This window comes from Martes martes (genome assembly GCF_963455335.1).
Source record: "Martes martes genome assembly, chromosome: 6".
NCBI lineage: Eukaryota > Metazoa > Chordata > Mammalia > Carnivora > Mustelidae > Martes > Martes martes.
In genome coordinates this window covers 55,300,240-55,322,874 of record NC_137893.1, presented here as the reverse complement: position 1 = coordinate 55,322,874, position 22,635 = coordinate 55,300,240, and the positions used below count along the sequence as shown (strand labels likewise).

The 22,635-nt window shown below is 45.8% G+C and overlaps 1 protein-coding gene across 1 annotated transcript in view; it reads left to right on the top strand.

Moving 5' to 3' along the window:
• Window positions 1-3,949: 3,949 nt before the first annotated feature.
• The window catches only part of SAMD5 (sterile alpha motif domain containing 5), a gene marked incomplete at both ends in the record, with an annotated part of 52,676 nt that continues 33,990 nt past the window's right edge, over window positions 3,950-22,635 (top strand). The window contains one exon of the mRNA XM_080805790.1: window positions 3,950-4,405. Within this exon, the coding sequence (XP_080661916.1) occupies window positions 3,950-4,405 (456 nt within the window). The remainder of the gene's footprint in view (window positions 4,406-22,635) is intronic.

Sequence of the window (22,635 nt, the reverse complement as noted above, 5' to 3'; positions counted from 1 at the left end):
AGAAAATATCACCTTTGTAATCTTCCTAATTCATGAATGAATATATAAAAAACTATCCATTTATCCTCTACATATTTAAAATGCTGAAACCTCTCCAGTTCCAATTAATGAAGAAACCCCTCCTCTTTTTCCTTCAGTGACTGGCACTGGAATGCCAACCTAATAAACATTTGATGAGTAAATGAATGGTTTTGACAGAAGCCAGGCACTTACAGAAAAAATGAGGTAATAGGGCAACCTTGCAGGGAACATACGAGGAAACAGATCCTGTTCTTGTCCTGGTTCTGTCACGGGCTAGCTGTGTGGTCTTAGGTGAGCAACTTGACCCTCTTGAGCCTTGATCTCTTCTGTGTAAATGTGGATGTCTGAGATAATCTTGAAGGGCCTCCTACTTTTCAAACCCTAGTTTGAAATCTTAAAATTAGCCAATCATTCTTGCCAGTTTGACTTTGGACTTTAGCCATAGGTAGAGACACATTTAGGCTATAAAACCTCAGCATTTGAAATCACATTAGTAGCCTCTAGAACTAACTCTCTTTAGGTTCACTGGGCTATGGCAGCAGTAGAAAGACAGGAGGCTGGGTGGCTCTGTAGGTTAAGGGTGTGCCTTCAGCTCAGGTCATGATCTCAGGGTCTTGGGATCCAGTCCCACACTGGGCTTTCTGCTCAGCAGGGAGTCTGCTTCTTTTCCCTCTGTGCTCTCCCTCTCTTTTTCAATAAATAAATAAAGTCTTGGGGAAAAAAAAAAGACAGAAGCCTGAGGGTTCACACATAAAAGATGTGAGCAAGTGTAGAAGACAATAGAAGTAGAAGGATATCTACAGAAAGCATCATAGTTCACAAGTCTTCAGATAGCAGGTTTTCTCTAGAGGTAACAGTAAGTTTTATTTATGTCTGATTAACAACTGATTAATTTATAAAAGGTTTCCCTTCTGAAGAGAGCACCAGAATGCTTTATTTCCTAATTGGATGGTGACTTAACCCATAAATAAAAGAGAATCACTGCTGCTTATTGGGGAGACAGTTTGACATGGCAGGTTTGTTCTTGTCTCCATCCTGATTTACTGTATGACCTTGGGCCAGTCATTTATCTTCCCCCAAACCAGTTTCACTAATTATAAGATGGAAATAAAAATACTTGCTGCCTTCACAGAGGATTAATGAGACAAGGTGAATGTCTAAGCTCCCTGGGGGAAAGGCTGTATATAAGTAAGCAGATAACGGCTAAGCAGAAGTGCAGGGCTTTCCACAAAACTTGGGAAAGAAAAAATCCACGATAAAACCCCGGGGCTTTAAGTTCCCTAGTCTACAAGAAAGGGGGCTCTCCTCTTAGAAACGGTCCAATTTTTTTCTCCAGCATGCCCTGGAGCCTGGGAAGGTCAGTTGCCAGGAGACAGGCGCTGAATTTATTCCTTTAGAGTTCTAACCCTTGCTCCTTTGTGAACAGAGACATCCTGGGAGGCAAATTAGTGTTCTGCTTCCTCAATTTCTTCTTCTGTAAAATACCGGTTATAATACTTAGTCACAGACAAGGAAACGCAAGCATGGATGCCTGACATACACTGAGTTCTAAGTAATTATTTCCTAGGTCTTCAGCAGCAGAATTCAAACTGCTGGAATATTTTCCTCCTAAAAATCAAAGGCTCTGATGAAAGAGAGTTGGGGAATAAAGGTAGACATGATGTAACATTTGTGATTTGAAAGGGACTCAGGGAACTAATATAAAGCTTTGATTCAGCTCACTTATGGTGAATAAAATGTTTGGACAACGCCTTAAAATTCGCGTGTGCGACCGCCAGGGGGCACTGTGAGTCTGCTTTGGCGTTGGAGAGGCAACAGCAGCGCGGGGCCGAAAGGGCTGGACGCTTCTAGCATCCCAGCACCCTGGAGAAACACACCCCCTGGTTCGGGCTCGGGAAGGCGTGGCCTTGATGACCCAGCGTGGGGTGGGGGTTGACAGCTCTACGCTCGGGTTCCCCTCCGACTCCGCAACAGGTTTTTGCTGGCAGGTTCTTCCTGGCGGTTAGCGTTCCGAATGTGGGATCCGCTAGTGCCTGAGCTTGAGAACCCAGACACCCTTCCTCTACCACTCCCAAACTGTGGGGGACATTTGGGGTGTGCCTCTGCGTCGGGTGCAGGCGAAAGAGTCAAAGCTGTCTTTTGGTTCTTCAAGAGATCTGTGTCCCTAAAGGGGTTAAGCCCTTCTGATTCAGGAAAAGAGGACCTCCTCTCCCTAAAACAAAACAAAACAAACAAAAAGCCAAAAGCGCGGTTTTGGAAAGGACTCTGAAATCACCGGTTGTCCGTCTCCAAGGTCCGGGCCCCGGGATGGCACTCCCCACCGGGATTCCTTCAGGGACAGCGCCCAGTTTAGGTCCTGAGAGACCTCAGGTGCGAAGTTGAATCGCCCTTCTGCGAAAAGAAGACAGTGAACTTGCCCCACCGAGTACCTGGACCAAAATGATCTTAGCCCAAGAGGTCAGATGATTAAGGAAATTTAGGCGATGCACTCTATCTGTTCCACCTGCCGCTCGGGTCCCCACGCCCAGGCGTTTGCCCAGGCAGCAGCAAGACAGGCGAATTGGGTTGATTCTGTTTCCTAGAGAGAAAGTGCCGCGGGTGGAGATGTCCGAGCGTCTCTAAAGCGAGGGGATGGTAGCGTATCAATGTCCCCGCGATCCCGGGCGGGAGGAATGAGCTCTTCTCCCCAGGCTCCGGGATGGAGCGCCTAGAAGCGACCCTGGGGACAGCTGCCCGGGGAGCCCGGGCAGAATTCCCTGTGGGCGGACCGGAGTGGAAGCACAGTGGAGACTAGGGTCAAAGAACCTGGCAGATAGTACGGTGGGGGGGGGGGGTGGCGGCGGGCGGAATGCGCCTGCCGAGGGGAAAGTACGACCCATCCCAAACTTTCACAGACTCCGAGAGCCGAGGAAAGGCGAGCCAGGTAGAAGCACTAGCTTCTTCCGCCGCCCCGCGCGCCCAGCTGCAGTGAGAAGGGCGGCACGCAGCGCGGGCTGGACGCGGGCGGCCCCCTGGTTGCGCCCACCCGCCGGGCTAACGTGCTACCGCGCGGGGCTCTGGGCCGGCGTCCACGGAAGAGACCAGACCGCTCCCGCCTGCGCCCCGGCTCCGAGGAAGGGGAGTGTAGCTCGGCTTGGGCGAGGAGAAGGGAAACTTGGCCTCGCAGCCTCGCCCGACCAGGTCGGGCGGCGGGGACGTGCCCTTGGGCGGCGGGCGAGCCCGCCTGCTGAAGTCGGAGAGGCTCGGGAAGAAGTGAGCGCAGAGCTGTCCACGAGCTGGGGAAATCGGCTTAAAAAGAAATGTACAAAGCGATCCAAGGCCGCCGCGGGAGCCCGGCAGCTTAGAAGCCACCCCCCGCGCACCAGGAGGACGGCAGCGACTCGCCCTCGCGAAGACGAGGCGCTCCTGGGCGGCCGCGGGTCTGCGCGGAAGAGCCGCCTCCCCAGCGTGGGGCGCGCATTCAGACGCCGGCGGCGGCCAGAAGCCGAGATGCGGCGCGGGGCTCCCGGCCCGTCCCGGGCCAGCAAACTCGCGGGCGGCCCCGCGCGCCGCTGACCCCGCGCGAGTCCGAGGGCTGTGCCGGCCCCGCCCGCCTCCGCCCCCTCCCGCGCCCGCCGCGCGCCCCTCCCCGCGGCGGCAGCGGCGGCGGCGGCGCATCCAGGGGCGGTGCGGAGCTGCTCGCCCAGCCACCAGTGCCTGCGAGCTCCAGGCTGCTTGGGGAATTCACTTTGCCGCTTGGACGCTTCTCCCTCCTAGGGCTTCTCCTGGTGGCTCTCCGGCTTCGACCCTCCCCTTTTCCTTTAGACGGAAAACTTCGCTGCTGTTTCTTTTTCCCCTTGGAGGACAGGATTAAAAGTTCCCAGAACTGGTGCCGCCCGTGCCGCTCGGGCGCTGGAACAGCTCTTGCCCGTGGGGTTCCGGTGCCACCATGTGCACCAACATAGTTTACGAGTGGCTGAAAGCGCTGCAGCTCCCGCAGTACGCCGAGTCCTTCGTGGATAACGGCTACGATGATCTGGAGGTGTGCAAGCAGATCGGGGACCCGGACCTGGACGCCATCGGGGTGCTGGCGCCCGCGCACCGCCGCCGCATCCTGGAGGCCGTGCGCCGGCTGCGGGAGCAGGACGCCGCCGCCGCCGGCCTCTACTTCACGCTCGAGCCGCAGCCGCCGCCCGCGCCGCCCGCCGTTGCCGTCCCCGTCGGCCGCCGGGGGGAGCCGTGCGGCGGCCCGGCCCCGGGCCCCCGCGGGGACCTCCGCGGCCAGACGACCGCCCCCCGCAGCAGGGAGCTGGTGAGCTACCCCAAACTGAAGCTGAAGATCATGATCAGGGATAAGCTCGTCCGCGACGGCATCCACCTGAGCAAGCCCCCGTACTCCCGCAAGGTAAGGAGGCGCCGCCCGGACCGCGCGGGGCGCGCGGCGGGAGGGGACACAGCCCAGCCGCTGCAGCCCATTCCAGGTGACGACGGGGAGGCCAGGATGCTTGGGGGTACTTGGGATCTTGTCTCTTTCTGTGTTCGCTCTTTATGCTTTCTTTCCTGGTGTCACCAGCGGCTGGTCAGGCAAGATCCCACACCCAGGAGTCAGTTCTAAACTAGGACCAAGACTCCGCTTAATGTCTGGTGCTCTACTGTGGAGAACTGGACGAGCGGCCCTACTCCAGGAGCAAAGGGCAACTCCAGATACCACACGCCCCTCCGTGTCCCCCGTAGCAGTGTTTAGGTCTGAAGGGTACTGGAACGGTTAGTACTACAGGCGTTCCCTATCTTTTTGAGAAACTTCAAAGGGAAATTGGCAAAGTCTTTGAAAGTGGGAAATCAGACCGTGTTGCTCTCAGTTCCATACAGTCGAATGCCTTCACTGCTGCAAATCTGAAAAGTGAACCACTGACATGGACATTCTGGGGGAAGAGTTAAGTGTCAGTCCATTGGGATAGTTTCTTCAACTTAAATACAGGGAGGGAATCCGCGCTGAAGACATTGGACGTACTGGGGCCAGGGAGGGAATCCGCGCTGAAGACATTGGACGTACTGGGGCCAGTGAGGGGATACTGCTGAGCTCTTTGCTGGGTCACCAGTTTAGTTGACTCTTAATCCAGATGAGACGAAGGAGGCACAACTATTCTAGAAAGTCTTAGTGGACTCCCCTTTGGGAGGAGAGCGCACAGCCCAAGGAAATGAGGCTTTCTGTGGCCAGTGAGGAATCCCTGGGGAGGAATCACAGGGAAGGAGCTGGGGAGTTTATGGAAACTACTGAAATATGGACTTGGGCGTAGAATAATTAAGTAACAGAAAGTCCCGTTTTCATGTAAGAGCTGTCCCTCCAGATAAGTGTTTAGGTTTCTGGAGTCGTCCAAGTAGAGAGTCCTGCCTTGAAAGGGAGAACTAGGCAGCACAGGTAATCCCCAAGCCTGCTTGGAGTTTCCCAGGAAAAGGAGCCCCTCAGCTGGAAAGCATATAGAGAAGCCCAGGGGGAAAGGTGGTGAAGAAAGCTACAGCTGGGGGTGGGGGAGGGGGAGAACAGCTGTGAACACAGCACCTGGACAGGGAAATTCGGATTATCGAAATGTTTTGTGCTCATCTTAGTCACCTGAGTTGCCTTATATTCTTAATTAATGGTCAGAATGTTTGGATTTAAGGAAGGGAAGTGAAAACTTTCTAAAAAGTGGTTAGGGGAGATAAAAATGAAGGGTTTAATATTGTCCATATGTTATCTTGCAAGAAAGGTAAGCAATTCAGATATCGTGCTTGAGAGTATAAATTTGTTTTATAAAAATAAATAGGGCAGGTCTGAAGGACAGTTTGCCTCAAGTTAAACACACATTTTCAGTTACCCGCTCTGTGTTACTGATGTGTGGCCCAAATGGGAATAAAGCACACTTTTCCCAAGCAGGCAGCGTTAGTTACGTCTGGTGTGGATAGGCGGGCTGGATCATTAGTATAAGGCTCATTCCTGGAGATAGCAGGTCAGAGGAGTTCAGCCCGGTCCCACTCTTGTGATTTGCTTCCCAGGAAGTGAATTGGGTGTGAGCTGAGAAAATGTGAGCATGTGGGCACACGGTAAGGGCTCAGGTCAAGTTCTGTCCAGAAAGGGCTACTGAGAATAAGGTGTGTCCCTAGGGCTTGCTTATTTTTCAGGAACAGAGCTGTGATGAGGCAAGAGGGCAGAGGAGAGGGTGGGCTGGAGCGGAGAGTGGTGTTCAGGAAGTATCATGTTTTGGTTCTGGTACTTAAAAACACAGGCATAGATAGCAAACTTTAGAAGCTGAGAAAGATTCTTGTATGGACATGAAATGTGTGGGTGTAGGCTTCGGACTGTACCTGCCTGCTTAGATCAGCGTGTGATATGGTAGTGCGTTTGAGCAAGTGCGATTTACACAAGAAGATTTCACCTTGTGTCGTAATACTGTTTTCTTTCTGTGTAAATGATTACTTCAGTCAACTTCTATATAAATCCTATAACAATGTTTGATAATAAAGGTACACCTCATTCACTTCCCGTACACATTTAATTCTGGGTCTTGAACAGATGAAAGAATAGAGTGGGGGCAGAAGTGGTTTTGTACCTCCATTGGTATTCCGCCTGTGAATAAAAAAAAAAACAACAAAAAACAAACAAACAAAAAAACCAGAGATGGCAAATTAAATTGTAAAAAAAAAGAAAAAAAAGTTCTATTCCTGTAGTTTTCTATATCTGTTATAAGAAAAACCCAGTTTGTTTCAAGAAAAACACAGAATAGGAACTGAAATATAATTACTGTATCCCAAACTGAGCATTCAGGTGTACAATGCCAGATCATGTTGGTCATTCTGAATTTGTTGCTTATGTGTGCATTGCCTCTAAAGTTTCAGGTTTTAAATTATTTGAGAATTGTCTTCTGATGCAGCTTGTTTCTGTGTAGATAGTGCCAGGACTTTTCTTTAAAATGTGATCCACATTATATATCTCTGGGTTCCTTGGCTCTGTCATGATCAGAATGTGTAGCTGTTCATTACATGCATTTGGGATTCTGCTTACTTGAGCAAGCCTCATGTTGCCTTTATAGTCATTTGCATCATCAATTCCTGTGATTTGTGTGTGTGTGTCTGTGAGATTATTGGATGGCTTGAAAGTGGGTTTATACCCTGGATGGTCAAGGCAGGAATAGCAAATCTTTATAGAGGAAAGTAAATTGAGGAGTTTTCCTAAGAATGACCAGAAAGGGCTTTAGGACTGTAGAATTTGCTTCAGGAAGAGTTGAGGTTTGGGGTGTTGTGCTGCTGGCCTGGCCTCATCTTACCAGGTGCTGCCACTCTCCCCTCTTAGGTGAGTTGCAGTGTAAGTAAAAGGTAAGTTTCTCTTTGTTTTCCAAAGACAGTAATTAAAATCTAAGTTCAAAGTAAGTTCTCCTTTGTTTTTCCAAAGAAAGTAATTAAAATGTAAGTTCAAAGTAAGTTCCCCTTTGTTTTCCAAAGCAAGTCTGCAGCTTTGGAAAAGCAGGAGCCTGGAAAGAACTCTGCTTGAAATAAAAAAGCAGTAGACAAGTCCCTTTTCTATCCTGTGTATAGCTTCTGTGACTGCTGTGATTGCTGCCTTAGTGGGATGGGGATATAGGGTATATAGGAGATATATATATATATATATATATATATATATATATGATATAGGATATAGGGTAGGAATTAGATAGAGCTCTGTGCGTATGATCTCAGTTCTTCACCAGGCTTCCCTACAAGCCTCAAGGCTCAAGGTTGCTGTGCTTGGCAGGATGCAGAAACCCCACCCTCACGGAACTTGGGGTGAAGCAGGGAAGACCTACAGTGGAATGAACAGTCATGCTGTGTGATGATTGTTTCTGTGGGGAGGGCATGATGCTGTGGGCAGGTGCATCTAACTTCATTTACAGGGAGGTGGGTCGGAGCAGGCTTTCCAGAACTGGCATTTAGTCAGAGAACCGAAGGTTAGGAAAGTTTGGCCCTAGAAAGAGCAGGGTTCTAAGATAGAACAGTATGTGCAAAGGCCAGGAAGGCAGGAAGTTTAGCGGGCAACAGGAATTGAAGGGAACTCAGCCTGCCTGGAGCACAGAATGGTTGGAGGAAAAAGCAAGGGTTGGAAAGACACTTAGTGGCTGGTCCTGGATGGCCTTGACCCCCTGTTTAGGAATTTGGAGTGTATCTTGAGAGGGAGCTATTGGTGGATCCTGAGCAGAGGCAGGGCGAACAGTTATGCTGATGAAGAGTCCGGGGAGATTTGCAGGTGGCCTGGGCTGGGGGAGTGACAGTCGGGGAGGAGCAGCAGAGGTAATTGAGAGGTAGAATGGACAGAACTTGATGACGGTTTGGATGCCAGGGGTGTGAGGGGAAAGCTCGGGGTGACATGCAGATTTCTGGCTAAGGATTGCAATGCTATTCCCCGACGAGGTAGAGGACCCGAAAGAAGAGCACATTTGGGGAGAAAGATGTTGCCTCCGGAGTATGTTCACTCCCTTAGAAATCCACTTGTGTTCCACCTGTTTGTCCTCCCCAGAACCCCTGGCAACCACTGATCTTTCTACTGTTTCGGCAGTTTTGTCTTTCCTGAAACATCCACAGTTGGAAGCATACAGTATGTAGTTCTTTCCCTTGGTAATGTGACTTACTGGTCCTGCGTGTCTCCTTCTGGCTCAACAGCTCATTTCTCTGAGTCTGAATAGCATCCCATTCTCTGGATGTACCATGACAACCTTCTAACGAAGTCTGGCTGAGAACACAGACCTAAGGCTACGGCTGGAGAAGAAAGGAGACTAAGTCAACGGAAGGGTTTTGCGGAGTTACTTTTTCGAAGGATGAGAGGAGCTCAACACTCCTGTCTGAGTGTTGGTGGCGGAGAGCCAGAGACAGGGAGATGTCCCAGAGGCCAAGGTCTTGGAGGAGGTGGGAGGGAATCGTGCCCAAAGCACTAGAAGGAGGTGGATTTGCTTCTAGCGGGGAGGGATGCCTCCTCCATAGTAGGAAGGAGCAGAGGAAGGATGGCTGAGGTGGGGGTGACTTTGAGGAGCCCTCGTGTGTCTCTTTGACCATCTGATACCAGTGAGTGGGGAGGTGGAAGGATTAGAGGTTTATGGAGAAGGTTGTGCTCATATACAAATATTGGGTGCTATGATCTGGTGCGTATGGCTATGCCTAAGCATAAACATTAAGCAGTAGTGCTTCTAGGATATACGTAAGCCCACGTATATAGATGGTGTCCTCGTTGTTCTCGTTTACAGGGTGCGGGCGGCAGGCTACGCATGAGGCTGTATCAAGCCCTGGGCCGTGTGGCAGTGCCAGGAAACGCGGTGGGGTAGGTGGGAATACTGCAGGGCTCTAAAGGTGTTCTGTTTACTAGCAGACTTGGAAAAGCAGAAAGCAGGTCTTCGGGTGGATAGTGGATGGGGCAGGCTTCTCCACTTCTTCACATGAAACATACCTCCTTGGCATGCATTACCCGTTAACACTGTTTGAGTTAGTATAACCTTATTTAATAATGCCGTAAGAGCGTTAGGCTTCATTCCCACCTCCACGTGAATCTAATTACTTAACAGGACTCCCGTGGTAATAGGTCTGTTAATGGGTGTTTGGGGAACAGGGCCCAGGACGAAGGAATATGGAGACAGAGGTGGCATGAGGGCTTCTGTGTCTGTGCCAAGGTGAGGATATAGAAGTGTGTAGAAAGACAGAAGTTGGGGAAGAAAACTTTGGAGTTTCACCTTGGGTCCTGGCAGAGCTGAAATGACAATAAATATTCCTCTCCCAGAATTCCTCTGCCTTCATGATGTTGTCAGGGACAGATGGGAAGCTGGCAAAGTTCAGTTCTCCCAACTCAAATCAGTATCCTCAAGTATCCTCAGCCTGGGCAAATGAAGATCCTTCTAGGCTTTTGTGATTCTTAGTCCCTCATTGGAACATGGTGAAAAGGAAGGGCTCGGAAGGAGGCGGCTTTCCTCACGCTGTTTGTAGTTGACTTTTTGGAGAGTTTCTAACATTCAGACTCTTAGTCAGCCAGTCATCCGTCTGTCCATCCGTCACCTTCAGGAACGCTGAGCACCCTGTTCCCATGTTGGTTCACGGCCTCCAGAGTCCCCAGGTGAAATTGGAAACCGGCCCCTGTCCACAGAGGGCAGAGAGAGACCAGAGAGAAAGGCAGACCAGACCAGGTCAGCAGCTGGCAGGTTTGATAAACAAGGAACTGACGTGAAAGGCTTGTCTGGGGCAGATGCACAGTGAGGAGTTCTCTGGAGCTTTTGGACCTAACAGTCAGAATCTTTTTTTTTTTTTTTAAATTTTGCTGATTTTTTTTTTAAATTGTGTTATGTTAGTCACTGTACAGTGCATCATTAGTTTTTGATGTAGTGTTTCACAATTCAGTGTTTGCCTGTAACACCCAGTGCTCCGTGCAATCCATGCCCTCCCTAATACCCATCACTGGGCTCACCCATCCCCCCACACTCCTCCCCTCCAAAACCCTCAGTTTGTTTCCTGGAGTCCACAGTCTCTCATGGTTCATCTCCCACTCTGATTTCCACCCCCTTCATTTTTCCCTTCCTTCTACTAATGTCCTCCATGCTATTCCTTATGTTCCACAAATAAATGAAACCATATGGTAATTGACTTTCTCTGCTTGACTTATTTCACTCAGCATAATCTCCTCCAGTCCTATCCATGTTGATGCAAAAGTTGGGGATTCATCCTTTTTGATGGCTGAGTAATATTCCATTCTGTATAGGGACCACGTCTTCTTTTTTTTTTTAATTAAAAAGTTTTTTTTATTTCTTTTCAGCGTAACAGAGTTCATTGTTTTTGCAGCACACCCAGTGCTCCATGCAATACGTACCCTCCTTAATACCCACCACCTGGCTCCCCCAACCTCCCACCCCCTGCCCCTTCAAAACCCTCAGATTGTTTTTCAGAGTCCATAGTCTCTCATGGTTCACCTCCCCTTCTCCCTTCTCCTCTCTGTCTCCTTATGTCCTCCATGTTATTTGTTATGCTCCACAAATAAGTGAAACCATATGATAATTGACTCTCTCTGCTTGACTTATTTCACTCAGCATAATCTCTTCCAGTCCCGTTCATGTTGCTACAAAAGTTGGGTATTCATCCTTTCTGATGGAGGCATAATACTCCATAGTGTATATGGACCACATCTTCCTTATCCATTCGTCCGTTGAAGGGCATCTTGGTTCTTTCCACAGTTTGGCAACCGTGGCCATTGTTGCTGTAAACATTGGGGTACAGATGGCCCTTCTTTTCACTACATCTATATCTTTGGGGTAAATACCCAGTAGTGCAATTGCAGGGTCATAGGGAAGCTCTGTTTTTAATTTCTTGAGGAAGCTCCACACTGTTCTCCAAAGTGGCTACACCAACTTGCATTCCCACCAACAGTGTAAGAGGGTTCCCCTTTCTCCACATCCTCTCCAACACACGTTGTTTCCTGTCTTGCTAATTTTGACCATTCTAACTGGTGTAAGGTGATATCTCAATGGGACCACATCTTCTTTATCCATTCGTCCATTGAAGGGCATCTCGGCTTTTTCTACAGTTTGGCCATTGTGGACATTGCTGCTATGAACATTGGGGTACATATGGCCCTTCTTTTCTTTGGGGTAAATACCCAGTAGTGCAATTACCAGCTCGTAGGGCAGCTCTATTTTTAATTATTTGAGGAACCTCCACACTGTTTTCCAAAGTGACTGCATCAACTTGCATTCCAACCAACAGTGCAGGAGGGTTCCCCTTTCAACATTTGTTGTTTCTTGCCTTGTCAATTTTTGCCATTCTAACTGGTGAAAGTGGTATCTCAGTGTGGTTTTGATTTGTATTTCCCTGATGACTAGTGAAGTTGAACATTTTTTCATATGTCTGTTAGCCATTTGTATGTCTTCTTTGGAGAAGTGTCTGTTCATGTCTTCTGCCCATTTTTTGACATGATTATCTGTTTTGTGTGTGTTGGGTTTGAGGAGTTTTTTATAGACCTTGGATATCAGCCCTTTGTCTGTAGTGTCATTTTCGAATATCTTCTCCCATTCTGTGGGTTGCCTCTTTGTTTCGTTGACTATTTCCTTTGCTGTGCAGAAGCTTTTGATCTTAATGAAGTCCCAAAAGTTCATTTTCGCTTATGTTTCCCCTGCGCTTGGAGCCGTATCTTGAAAGAAGTTGCTGTGGCTGCCAGAATCTTAAAGGTCTCTAGAGAGGTTTTAACCGGGTATAGTCCCGTACGTCATTCAGATGATCTCAGTACCACTTTAAGCTCTCAAGATTGTGTTCTTGAAGTGCCTCCCAGCATGGGAACAGTGGGAGTAATGCTCATTCTAAAGATGGGGAGGAGGTGAGGAGACTCCGATGGCTGGGGTCCAGCTCTTGGGTCAACTCGTGATCATGTTCCCTCACTGACCTTCAACAGCTAGGCCCTAGGTTATTGCAGTGAACCAGGCCGACAAATGAGACGGATGAACTGGACAGACGTGGTTCATTCTTATAGCTAATGGATGTGCATGTGGGGGGCCTAACCCAGTATCTGATGTGTGGGAGGAGTGCCGTATAAAAGTTGAATGTAGGACATGAAGGCCATCTGGCTGCAACATGTCACCCCATTGATCGCCGGGGTTGGTTCGACTGCTCTGGATGGCTAGGTGGGTGTCCCCTGCCCCCTCACTGCTCCACAGGCCTCCCTCCCAAAGCTGCCAGCACTTGGCCAAAAGAACTATCTTCCCTGATAGAGGGGGACCGTTCTTTGGTCAAGGTATACAAAATGTTGCGTTCCCCTGCTACAAGCTCCGAAAAAGCTCTCAAGGAGAGCTTTTTTTGGTAGGAGAACATAGGGTAGGTCAAGCTTCAAAGATGCCAATTGCATCCAAATGAGGCCCTGCGCAAGGCAGACTGCCCTTGGAAACAAACAAAACGGTTGAACGTTGTTTCTATAAATGCCGAGGGTTGGTGAATTTTGCATTTGTGTTTGTTTCAAGTGTTAAAAAAAGATCAACTTCCATCAAAACTTGAAGTTTATCCGTGATGAAATTTAAAATCAAAGTATGTTTATTAAGTATTTTCGAAGAACTGGGAATGAAAATGCTAGTTGGGCAGGTTATTTAAAAAGCAAACCTCTGAGGGGCACCTGGGTGGCTCGGTGGGTTAAGCCTCTGCCTTCGGCTCAGGTCATGATCTCAGTGTCCTGGGATCGATCTCCGCGTCGAGCTCTCTGCTGGGCTGGGAACCTGCTCCCCACCCCCCCACCCCCGCCTGCCTCTCTGCCAAATAAGTAAATAAAATCTTAAAAAAAAAAAAAAAAAAGCAAACCTCTGAGGGCACATGGATGGCTCAATCAGTAAAGCAGCTGCTTTCAGTCCAGGTCATGGTCCCACAGTCCTGGGATGGAGGCCTGCATAGGGTTTTCTGCTCAGCAGGGAATCTGTTCCTCCCTCCTGCTCAAGTTTGCTCTCTCTCCCTCCCCCTTTCTCTCTGTCAAATAAATAAATAAGTGAAATCTTAAAGGGGGGAAAAGAAAAGCAGACCTCTGAAGCAGGGCCATGACTGCAGAATTTAAGAAGGTGTTCATCATGGGGGGTGTGCAAGTCTGGGCCCTGCTGGTGGGCCTGCTGCCCTTAAAGAAATAAATCTGTCATCATGAAATACCAGGTATTTGTGGGCGTTGCCGGCAGCCCTCCAATCACACGCGAGCAGTCACTTCCCACGCTTCAGACCCGTCTGTAGCAGCACTGGGCTGTGGGCCCAAACGTGCCAAGCTCCACCACGGGCCCACATGCTTTCTGTGCGTTATGGCAGTTCGGGGTGCTCCTCCAGGTGGGAGAGCTCTGTACTTCAGACAAGTCCTCTCTGTCGACACTGTACCGCGGGGGTGAAGAGCCCAGGCTCCGAACCAGACTGCGGGGTCCGGTCCCAGCTCTGCTCCGTGCTCGGACACTTCAGCCCCTCTGCAGAAAGTGGACAACGCTAGTGACTGCTTTAGGAGGGCCTTATGGAAGTGAGATGAACTGAGGACTTATTAGGCTATAATTTGTATCAGCTCCTGGGGGCTGCTGTCATCAAGTACCACAAAGTAGGTCTATAGAAGGACAGAAACGTATTCTCTCACAGTTCTGGAGGCTACAAATTCAAGGTCAAGGTGTTGGTAGGGTCTTGCTCCAAAATCCCAAGGGTCTGCACTGCGATTTACCTATAGGGGCCACCAAAACCTGCAAAGGCCTTTTCTGTATCTGCAGCTGCTCCTTCAAGCACCCCAGGGTCTGCTGGGGGAGATGGCCCAGGACGTGGCAGCACAGCTGTTACTAGAGCCTTCTCTGGTTCCAGCCGCACTCAAAACCAGCAGCTTTCCTAGTGTCTCGGTCAGTGGGCCTGGGTAGTGCATCCCAATGAGGGATAGGGTGCCTCCAAAGTCCAAAGAAGCCAGTTTAGGCCTTGTGGCTCTTTTTGGTTTTGAGGGGTGGGGCAGATGCAACAACTTATCCTCACTTAGGAAAGGATACCTCGGGGCGCCTGAGTAGCTCAGTGGGTTAAAGCCTCTGCCTTCAGCTCAGGTCATGATCACAGGGTCCTGGGATGGAGCCCCGCATCGGGCTCTCTGCTCAGTAGGGAGCCTGCTTCCTCCTCTCTCTCTCTGCCTGCCTCTCCTCCTACTTGTGATCTCTGTCGAATGAATAAATAAAATCTTTAAAAAAAAAAAAAAAAAGAAAGAAAAGGGCACCTGGGTGGTTCAGTGGATTCAGCCTCTGCCTTCGGCTTGGGTCCTGATCTCAGGGTCCTGGGATCGAGCCCTGCATCGGGCTCTCTGCTCAACGGGGAGCCTACTTCCCCCTCTCTCTCTGCCTACTTGTGATCTCTGCCTGTCAAATAAATTAAAAAAAAAATCTTTAAAAAAAAAAAAAAGAAAGGATATCTCAATATGCGCCCCCCGCCCCCAGGGCCCCTGAAAATTTCATCTGGGTAGGAGGACCTTCAGTTTGTGTCAGTTTGTCACACTTTCTGACATGCAAATTTCTTATGATTAAGTCTAGAGTAGTCACTACTTCTTGTTCCCCAGGTCCAAGCAGCATACTGTTGTCAATGTAATGGACCCGTGGAAGGGAAAGGTGACTCAGAACCCTGCGAACTAAATTGTGGCATAGGCTGGAGACTCTATACACCTGCTGGAGGTAGGACAGAGAAGGTAGACTGCTGGCCTTGCTTGGTACATACTGAGATACTGAGAAAGTAGCACTGGCCCGATGCGTAACCTGGCTCATGGTAAGCGCTCACCCGCGTGAGCTCCTGTTTCACCAGCTCTAACCTCGCTCAGATGGTTCAGCTTCCATCCCAGTGCTCTTACGTCAGCTGTGTATGGAAAATCCATTGGCTCAGGTTTCATTCCTGATGAAAGGCGTGTTTGATACTTAATCATGACAGATTTTTTAAAAGATTTTATTTATTTATTTGACAGAGAGAGAGAGCACACAAGCAGGGGGAGGGGCAGAGGAAGAGGGAGAAGCAGGCCCCCTACTGAGCAGGGAACCTGCTGCGGAGCTCAATCCCAGGGTCCTGGGATCCTGACCTGAGCCGAAAGCAGATGCTCAACCGACTGAGTCTGAACCCAGGTGCCCTAGTCTAGTCAGTGGCAGATTTTTTTTTCCCCCCCAGTGGCAGATTTTTATTACAAATGATGCCTAGTCATTTACTGCCTGAGGATACAATAATGAAAATAATTTTTAAAAATAAAAAAATTAAAAATATACACACTTCAGAATTTAGACTTTCAAAATTTAGAATGTAATCTTAAAAACAGTCACCTGGTAGAGCACAGGATTTCCATTACTCAAAACATTTCTGAAGGTCTAGTGCCTGTAGAGCACTTTTTAGAACATAGTCGGTGGGGGCAAGCCTTCATTCTTCTGAGGAGGATCTGGTCGGGGGTACACATCTAAAGTGATTTGGAATCAAATCTGAGAATTGTGAGTCATGACAGTCAATAAAATATGGAATGGAAGACAGAATCTGAAAAAATGAATTGTTTTGGTATGACTTCTAAAGTGGTTTTAAATTTTGTGATATTTATAATTCTTTTCCTACTTTTGAATTCTTAAAAATATGCTCTTACTGTGTATCCATGTCATAAGTACGGAATACCTCAACAAAACACAAGTCAATTCCCTACATATCTGCAACAAGCAAGGCATTAGTTATGGACTCTCCCAACAGATAATTAGTGTAAAGGTGCTTATGGTCCTATAGGGGAGAAGTTAAGTAAACTGTGCATAGACATGAGTAAATTGCAGCACTCTCTCAGTTAATCTTGATTTGGGTAATCTCTTGGTGTTCTTACAGCTTTTCCTGCTGTTTTTAGAAAGCTTTGCTATTTTCTGTCATCTCAAGTCTTAACAGAAGTTAGAGTTCTCATTTCCCCTCTCACTCTTGAGTGCAAAAAAAGATGCTTCAGGCAGGGATACCAGTGTTAAGAATGTCTTCATGGGCATGCCTGGGTGGCTCAGTCGGTTAAGCATCTGCCTTCGGCTCAGGTCATGATCCCGGGGTCCTGAAATGGAGTCCCACATCGGGTTCCAAGCTCAGGAGGGGTTTGCTTCTCCCTCTGCCTTCTGTTCCCCCTGTTTGTGCGCTCACTCTCTCTCTGACAAATAAATAAATAAAATCATTTAAAAAAAAAAAAAGCCCTCATGAATCTTGTATGTGATCTTAGGTTGTCGCCTAAGGTATACTATGACAAAGAAGAGTTAAGTTTTAAAAATACCATTCTTTTTAGATTTTTTAGAATGCTCAGATTTCAGTTCACTGGAAGTATGTTCTGAAATGAGTTTTCTTAAAGTAAGGTAAGTCAGATGACGTAGACTTGACCAGAGCCGGTCGTCGAAATAGAGAAGGATATCCTAAGGTATTTGGAAGAACATTGCCTATAGGGAGGGAAAATTCCCCAGGAACCATGATAGTCATAGCCTCTCAAGGTTTTAGCCTGTTTAGAGTTAGAAGCAGCATTGAGTCCTTGGCTTATTATTGCTACTGTCTGAGTTTGAGTTGTTGGTTTTTTAATGGTTATTTTCTAAGTTTTATGAAAAAGAATGTTATTTCAGATCAACTGCCGATTCAGACTTGGGAAGCCTGAGAAGGGTAAGGAGGAAATTCTCCTTTTCAGTCAATGCAAAAACTATTAAGGGTAAATAATTGTGGATCATGCCAAAAGGCATTAAGGATACAATCTGTCTTACATAGAGACTAAGTGACATCTAATAGTTTAAAGAGATTTCATTACTGCTGCTAATTGAAATAAATGGTCTGATGAGTTCCAAAAACCTTACTGTTAGGTTTCCATAAAGTTATAAATACAAACAGAATAAGACCTACTTCATTTGGAACATGTCTGAAAGATAAGGAGAACAATTGATATGCATTTTTTGTTTACCCAAATCATAACAAACAGCAATTCCAAGTTTTAAGATGTTTTCCCTAGAACTCAGAACTCTATAATAAGACTAGAGGGATACCTACTGTATTTGACACAGAGTGTATAATTTTAATACCCACACCTAGAGACAAAATCATTTTAAGTAGTGGCCATGAGATAAAATAAAACAAATACTTTCTTTATTTCTTCTTAAGTTTTAAAGCAATTGACCATTAAAATAAGGAGTACATTTTAATTTTAAAGTATTCCAACCTTACAGTAAATGTATTTTATCTATGACATAAAATTTGCACTTAACCAAACTAAAGTATTATACTTTACAGTTTGTGCTGTCTCACTGTTTTTGAATTTTCAACACAAATAAAAACTCAAAGTGGTCGCAAAAGAATAATAAAATTGAAGTACTTCAAATTTTCTTTGTTTTATGCAAGTCATGGTTCTTTTCATTGTTGATTTCAAACTTACTGTTTACTTTGGGGATATATAATAGTACTATAAGAAAGATTTGACAATTTTCACAAACTTATTCTAGGACTCTTGTAAACCAAGTCGGTGGGTTGGTGCCAACTGTGTAACCAAGAGTTCTCTGAACTAACTCTTATGCAGAACATAGCGCTTACTAAAGGACAGGTAAGGGGTGCCTGGGTGGCTCAGTCGCTTAATCGTCTGCCTTCGGCTCGGGTCATGATCCCAGGGTCCTGGGATAGAGCCCCTCATCGGGCTCTCCGCTCAGCGGGGAGCCTGCTCTCCCCGCCCCCCCCGCACCCGCCTGCCTCTCTGCCTACTTGTGATCTCTGTCAAATAAATAAATAAAATCTTTAAAAAAATAAAAATAAAAATAAAAGGACAGGTAATAACAAGATGCTAATTAGAAGTGAATGCACATACCATTAAAACTCAGCAGTAAGGAACTGCAGCATTTACAATTTCGACCAAAGTTTTTTTTAGGGAGCAGTGTTTTACCACTCATATTGTTTAGAATTGTCTGGAGGGCATGTTTATAATTAAAAGGTTTATTTTGTTTTGGGGGACCTCCTTACTGTCTGCAACTGGGGTGAGCTCTTTCCTCTGCCCTGCCCTGGAAGACATAAGGAAATGTGATCATTTTAGTTTAAGAGAAACTATTTCTTCTGTAAAGCGGTGCTGGTGTCTCTCTCATAGGGTTGTAGAATGAATGAAATGGGATAATTTCTATCAAGTTATTTTGTAAGTTTTAAAACAACTTTCTAGATTTAGGGTGTTCTTATTGATAGGGGATATGTCTTTATGTTTATCAAAACTTTGAAAACATTTCTATTTTTTAAAAGATTTTATTTATTTATTTGACAGACAGAGATCCCAAGTAGGCAGAGAGGCAGGCAGAGAGAGAGGAGGAAGCAGGCTCCCCACTGAGCAGAGAGTCCGATGTGGGGCTCGATCCCAGGACCCTGAGATCATGACCTGAGCTGAAGGCAGAGGCTTAAACCACTGAGCCACCCAGGTGCCCCTTGAAAACATTTCTGATTGAAAATCAATCATACTGAATTGAGACTACTTGGAGAACACTGAAGCAGATCTAGAAGAAATTGAAAATGGTCTACATTACAATGTCTAATGCTACAGTGTATTTTTTAAAAAATAATTTAGATATAAGAATATTTGTCTTGTACATGGGCACAAATCTCGTAGTACACTGTTAGTGAATGAGGGGAAGGCGGTTCTATGTTTCAGGTATCATTTGAAAAATGGTTTTAATACAGACATAGTCTGTCTTAGTTTAGCACCATAATTTAATTTCTAATCATTTCTTATTGGGTTGAAACCTTACCCATATTATTATTGATTATTATCATTTTTTATCATTTGAAAATGTCATGTTTGAGAAATAATATTTTGTCATTCTTTGAATTAGATTTCTTAGATTACCAGGTTGCATAATTTAATATTTGTGGCTTTTAATATTTATAATTATGTGTTGCCTGTTCATGGTGCTTACCTGTTTTCTTCTGTGGTCTCAGACTACTCCCAGTTGCTTTGCAGGAACTCTTTATATATTAAAGAAAATAATCATGATTCCATAGAGGTTGCAGAGATTTTTCCCAGAATGTGGTTTACCTTATAGTTTTATGGGGTTTTTTTTGTATGCACCAAATTTTAAAACTCATATATAGTCTACCTTAGCAATAATTTTAGCAATTTCTTTCAGACTGGAGGAATAAAAAAGTATGAACTCAGATAGAATTGAGTTTGAATTATTTTTTACCATTTACTTGGACAACTTATTTAATCTTTCTAAACCTGAGTTGTCTCATCTATAAAATGAGTATAATATTACCTACTTCTTTATCTTATGGTTATTACATTCTTCTCAGGATGAAGACCTTATCTTAAATTGTTAGTTCACACCCTTACCAATCTGTTGAGGCTAAATGTTCTTTTTTAATTTCAAAAAGCTCTTTAAATCCCCACAACAGATGTAATTTGTTTCCCTGCTATCACCATCAAGAATATTTGGTCAATTTATCATTAGCTTTTTAGGTTTTCCTTTTTTTAAAATAGAGAAATATAGTTAATTCTATTTTTATGATCATTTTTATCCTTATAAATCCCTTTCTTGAGTACAAAATCAGTTCATAATTGCCTATTTCTCCCATTATTCTTTTGTTGTTTGTTTCATTTCTGCATTGTGCTCTCTCTCACCCACCTGAAATTTATTTTGGCACATGGCATAGGGCAGAGAGCTCTAATGCTCTACATAATCATACATAGATGACAGTTATATCATGTGCTTTTCAGGAATTCCAGCTTTCTGTGTTCTCATTGTACTCCAAGATTTAATGGAAATGCTGCAAGTATTTTGCTGTTACTCTGCCCCAGGTTATCAGTCTAAGATACTCCTTATGGTGTTAAAAATTCATCTTCGTTTTTTCTAATTGGGTGGAAATTTTTACTGGGAATAGGTATCTGATTCTAGTAAATATCTTTTCAACAACTTAGAAGTAATGGAGAGCACTTTTCTTACTGGGCTTAATGTCGTGATGCAGTATTACCTTAAGAGATTTCCTGTTGGGGTGCCTGGGTGGCTCAGTGGGTTGAGCCTCTGCCTTAGGCTCAGGTCATGATTTCAGGGTCCTGGGATCAAGCCCTGCATCCAGCTCTCTGATCAGCAGGGAGCCTGTTTTGCTCTTTCTCTACCTGTCTCTGCCTGCTTGTGATCTCTCTCTCTGTCAATTAAATAAATAAATAAATAAATCTTAAAAAAAAAAACAAAAAACAAAAGAGAGAGAGTGATTTCCTAAGAGTATACCATCCTTCCATTGCTAGGAAGATGAAACAAATCAGGAAGCGATGGTTCCTGAAGCATCCAGAGTTTGAGAGGAGGGATATATCCTCTTATCGCAGGTTATTCTGACATTGTTTTACATTCTGTATCTTTTCTCTCATGCACAATGGTTGACATTTACCTCCAGTTTGGTAACCCCTCCGACGGTAATTGTCATGACATTATTACAGTTGACTCTGTGCCCGGAGCTTTGTGGGAGCTGTGGTCCCCAGCTACATAAGCACAGGAGGCGGCCGCAGTGGGAGATGTGGGAAGAGCACTGCAGCCTTGTGGCTCAGAAGGTCACAGCCCCGTAGTTGTGGGTAGCTACTTCGTCTTCTGGTTTGGGGAGACATTTTGTATTTGAACCACAAGGTAGAGACTTTGAGGAGGGTGGGGGGGGTGGGATTTAACTCAAATCCCTAAGGATTTTACTGTTTTTGAAGAGTTCTCCCCCTTGTCTACTCACCGGCGCCCCCGCCCTGCCCCAAGGCACCTGCTCCCTTCCCACCTGCCTCCCTACCCACACCCCACCAGGCCTTTTAGCGGAAAATACAAACGAAGGCTGCTTGCCAGATGTCATGTGAAATTGACAAAGTTATAAAAGAAATTGATGCGGCATTCCTTTTAATTTGAGTCTTTGACTTTGCGTAGGAACAACAGCTCCGTGTGGGAAACAGATACAATGGAAAGATGAAATAGGAAATACTGTCCTTGATTTCACTTAAACATTCTTTGACAGGTCAAATAGAAAGATTTTTTTAAAAGGTCATTGAAGCAAGAATTTACAGTGGGGTACAGGAATGTTACGTTTCTGGAGACCGTACCTATATCAGGTGCTGAATTCAGCTGGGTTTGCAGAAATGGCTGCACCCAGAGCTTCCCAGGCTAGCCATCAATCTCGAAATAAAGATAGAGCCACTTTAAAGCAACCATGTATCAACACAGAATGGAACACTGCTACGTTATGAACCACTCCTCTGGGAAATTCTTGATTGACAAAAGTAGCGCTGCATTAAGTAGTAGCAATATTTTCATGGCCAGAAAGTAGTAAAGCTATAGATAATCTTTATGAAGAGAAAATATTTTCCATAAAGAGCTGCGACACAATCTCAAGACTTGCTTCCTACGGTACCCTGCTCAGGTGAAAAGTAGCTCTACCTAAATGTGAAAGAAAAAAACTGATAATTTGAGAAGTTGTTAATTGCTTCCAAGGTTGGTGTTCTAGTCAGTGTCATTTATAAGGCAGCTCAAGAAAAGATGATATTAGGTGCCATCTGGGATCACACAAATCCACTGTCTCTCTGGCTTGATTAGGCTTATATAGTGGGAGAAAATTCAAGATATGCATAATGCTTCCATTAGAGATTAGAGTTGTGCCAGAGGGTCTGCAAAGCAATTTTACTCTTTTGAGATCTACTTCATTACAGAGAGCTGTGGAGAGTTGGAGGTAGGTCAGGGGCATTAACTTGGAGTTTTATTGTGGTGTCATTTTAAATCAGAGTTTTACTGCCACTGGCACAGCAGTTTGGACCAGTGTATTTATCTCTGTTAATGTGACCCCTTGTATTGATATACTTATCTTGAAAATGGTGGTGAACCAAATCTTCTGATCTTTTTCTGACCATTTATTAAAACATTGGGATAGTAACATGCTTTGACTATTGAGCCATATTAGTCCCTCTCTCTGAGAGGAGGTACAACATTCTCTGTCACCCCCAGTATTGCTCTTTTGAGATGAACATGCTAAATTATATTAAAAATGTTTTGTGAGGAAAGAGGGAGAGTGATGTTCTTTTGGAAGCAGGCAGACTGAAAATGCAAGAGCTCCTGGGGCAGTGAACTCAGTTCGTACTCCAAAAACCTTATCATTGTGCTTTGAGTTCATTAATTACGAAAATTAGATTTA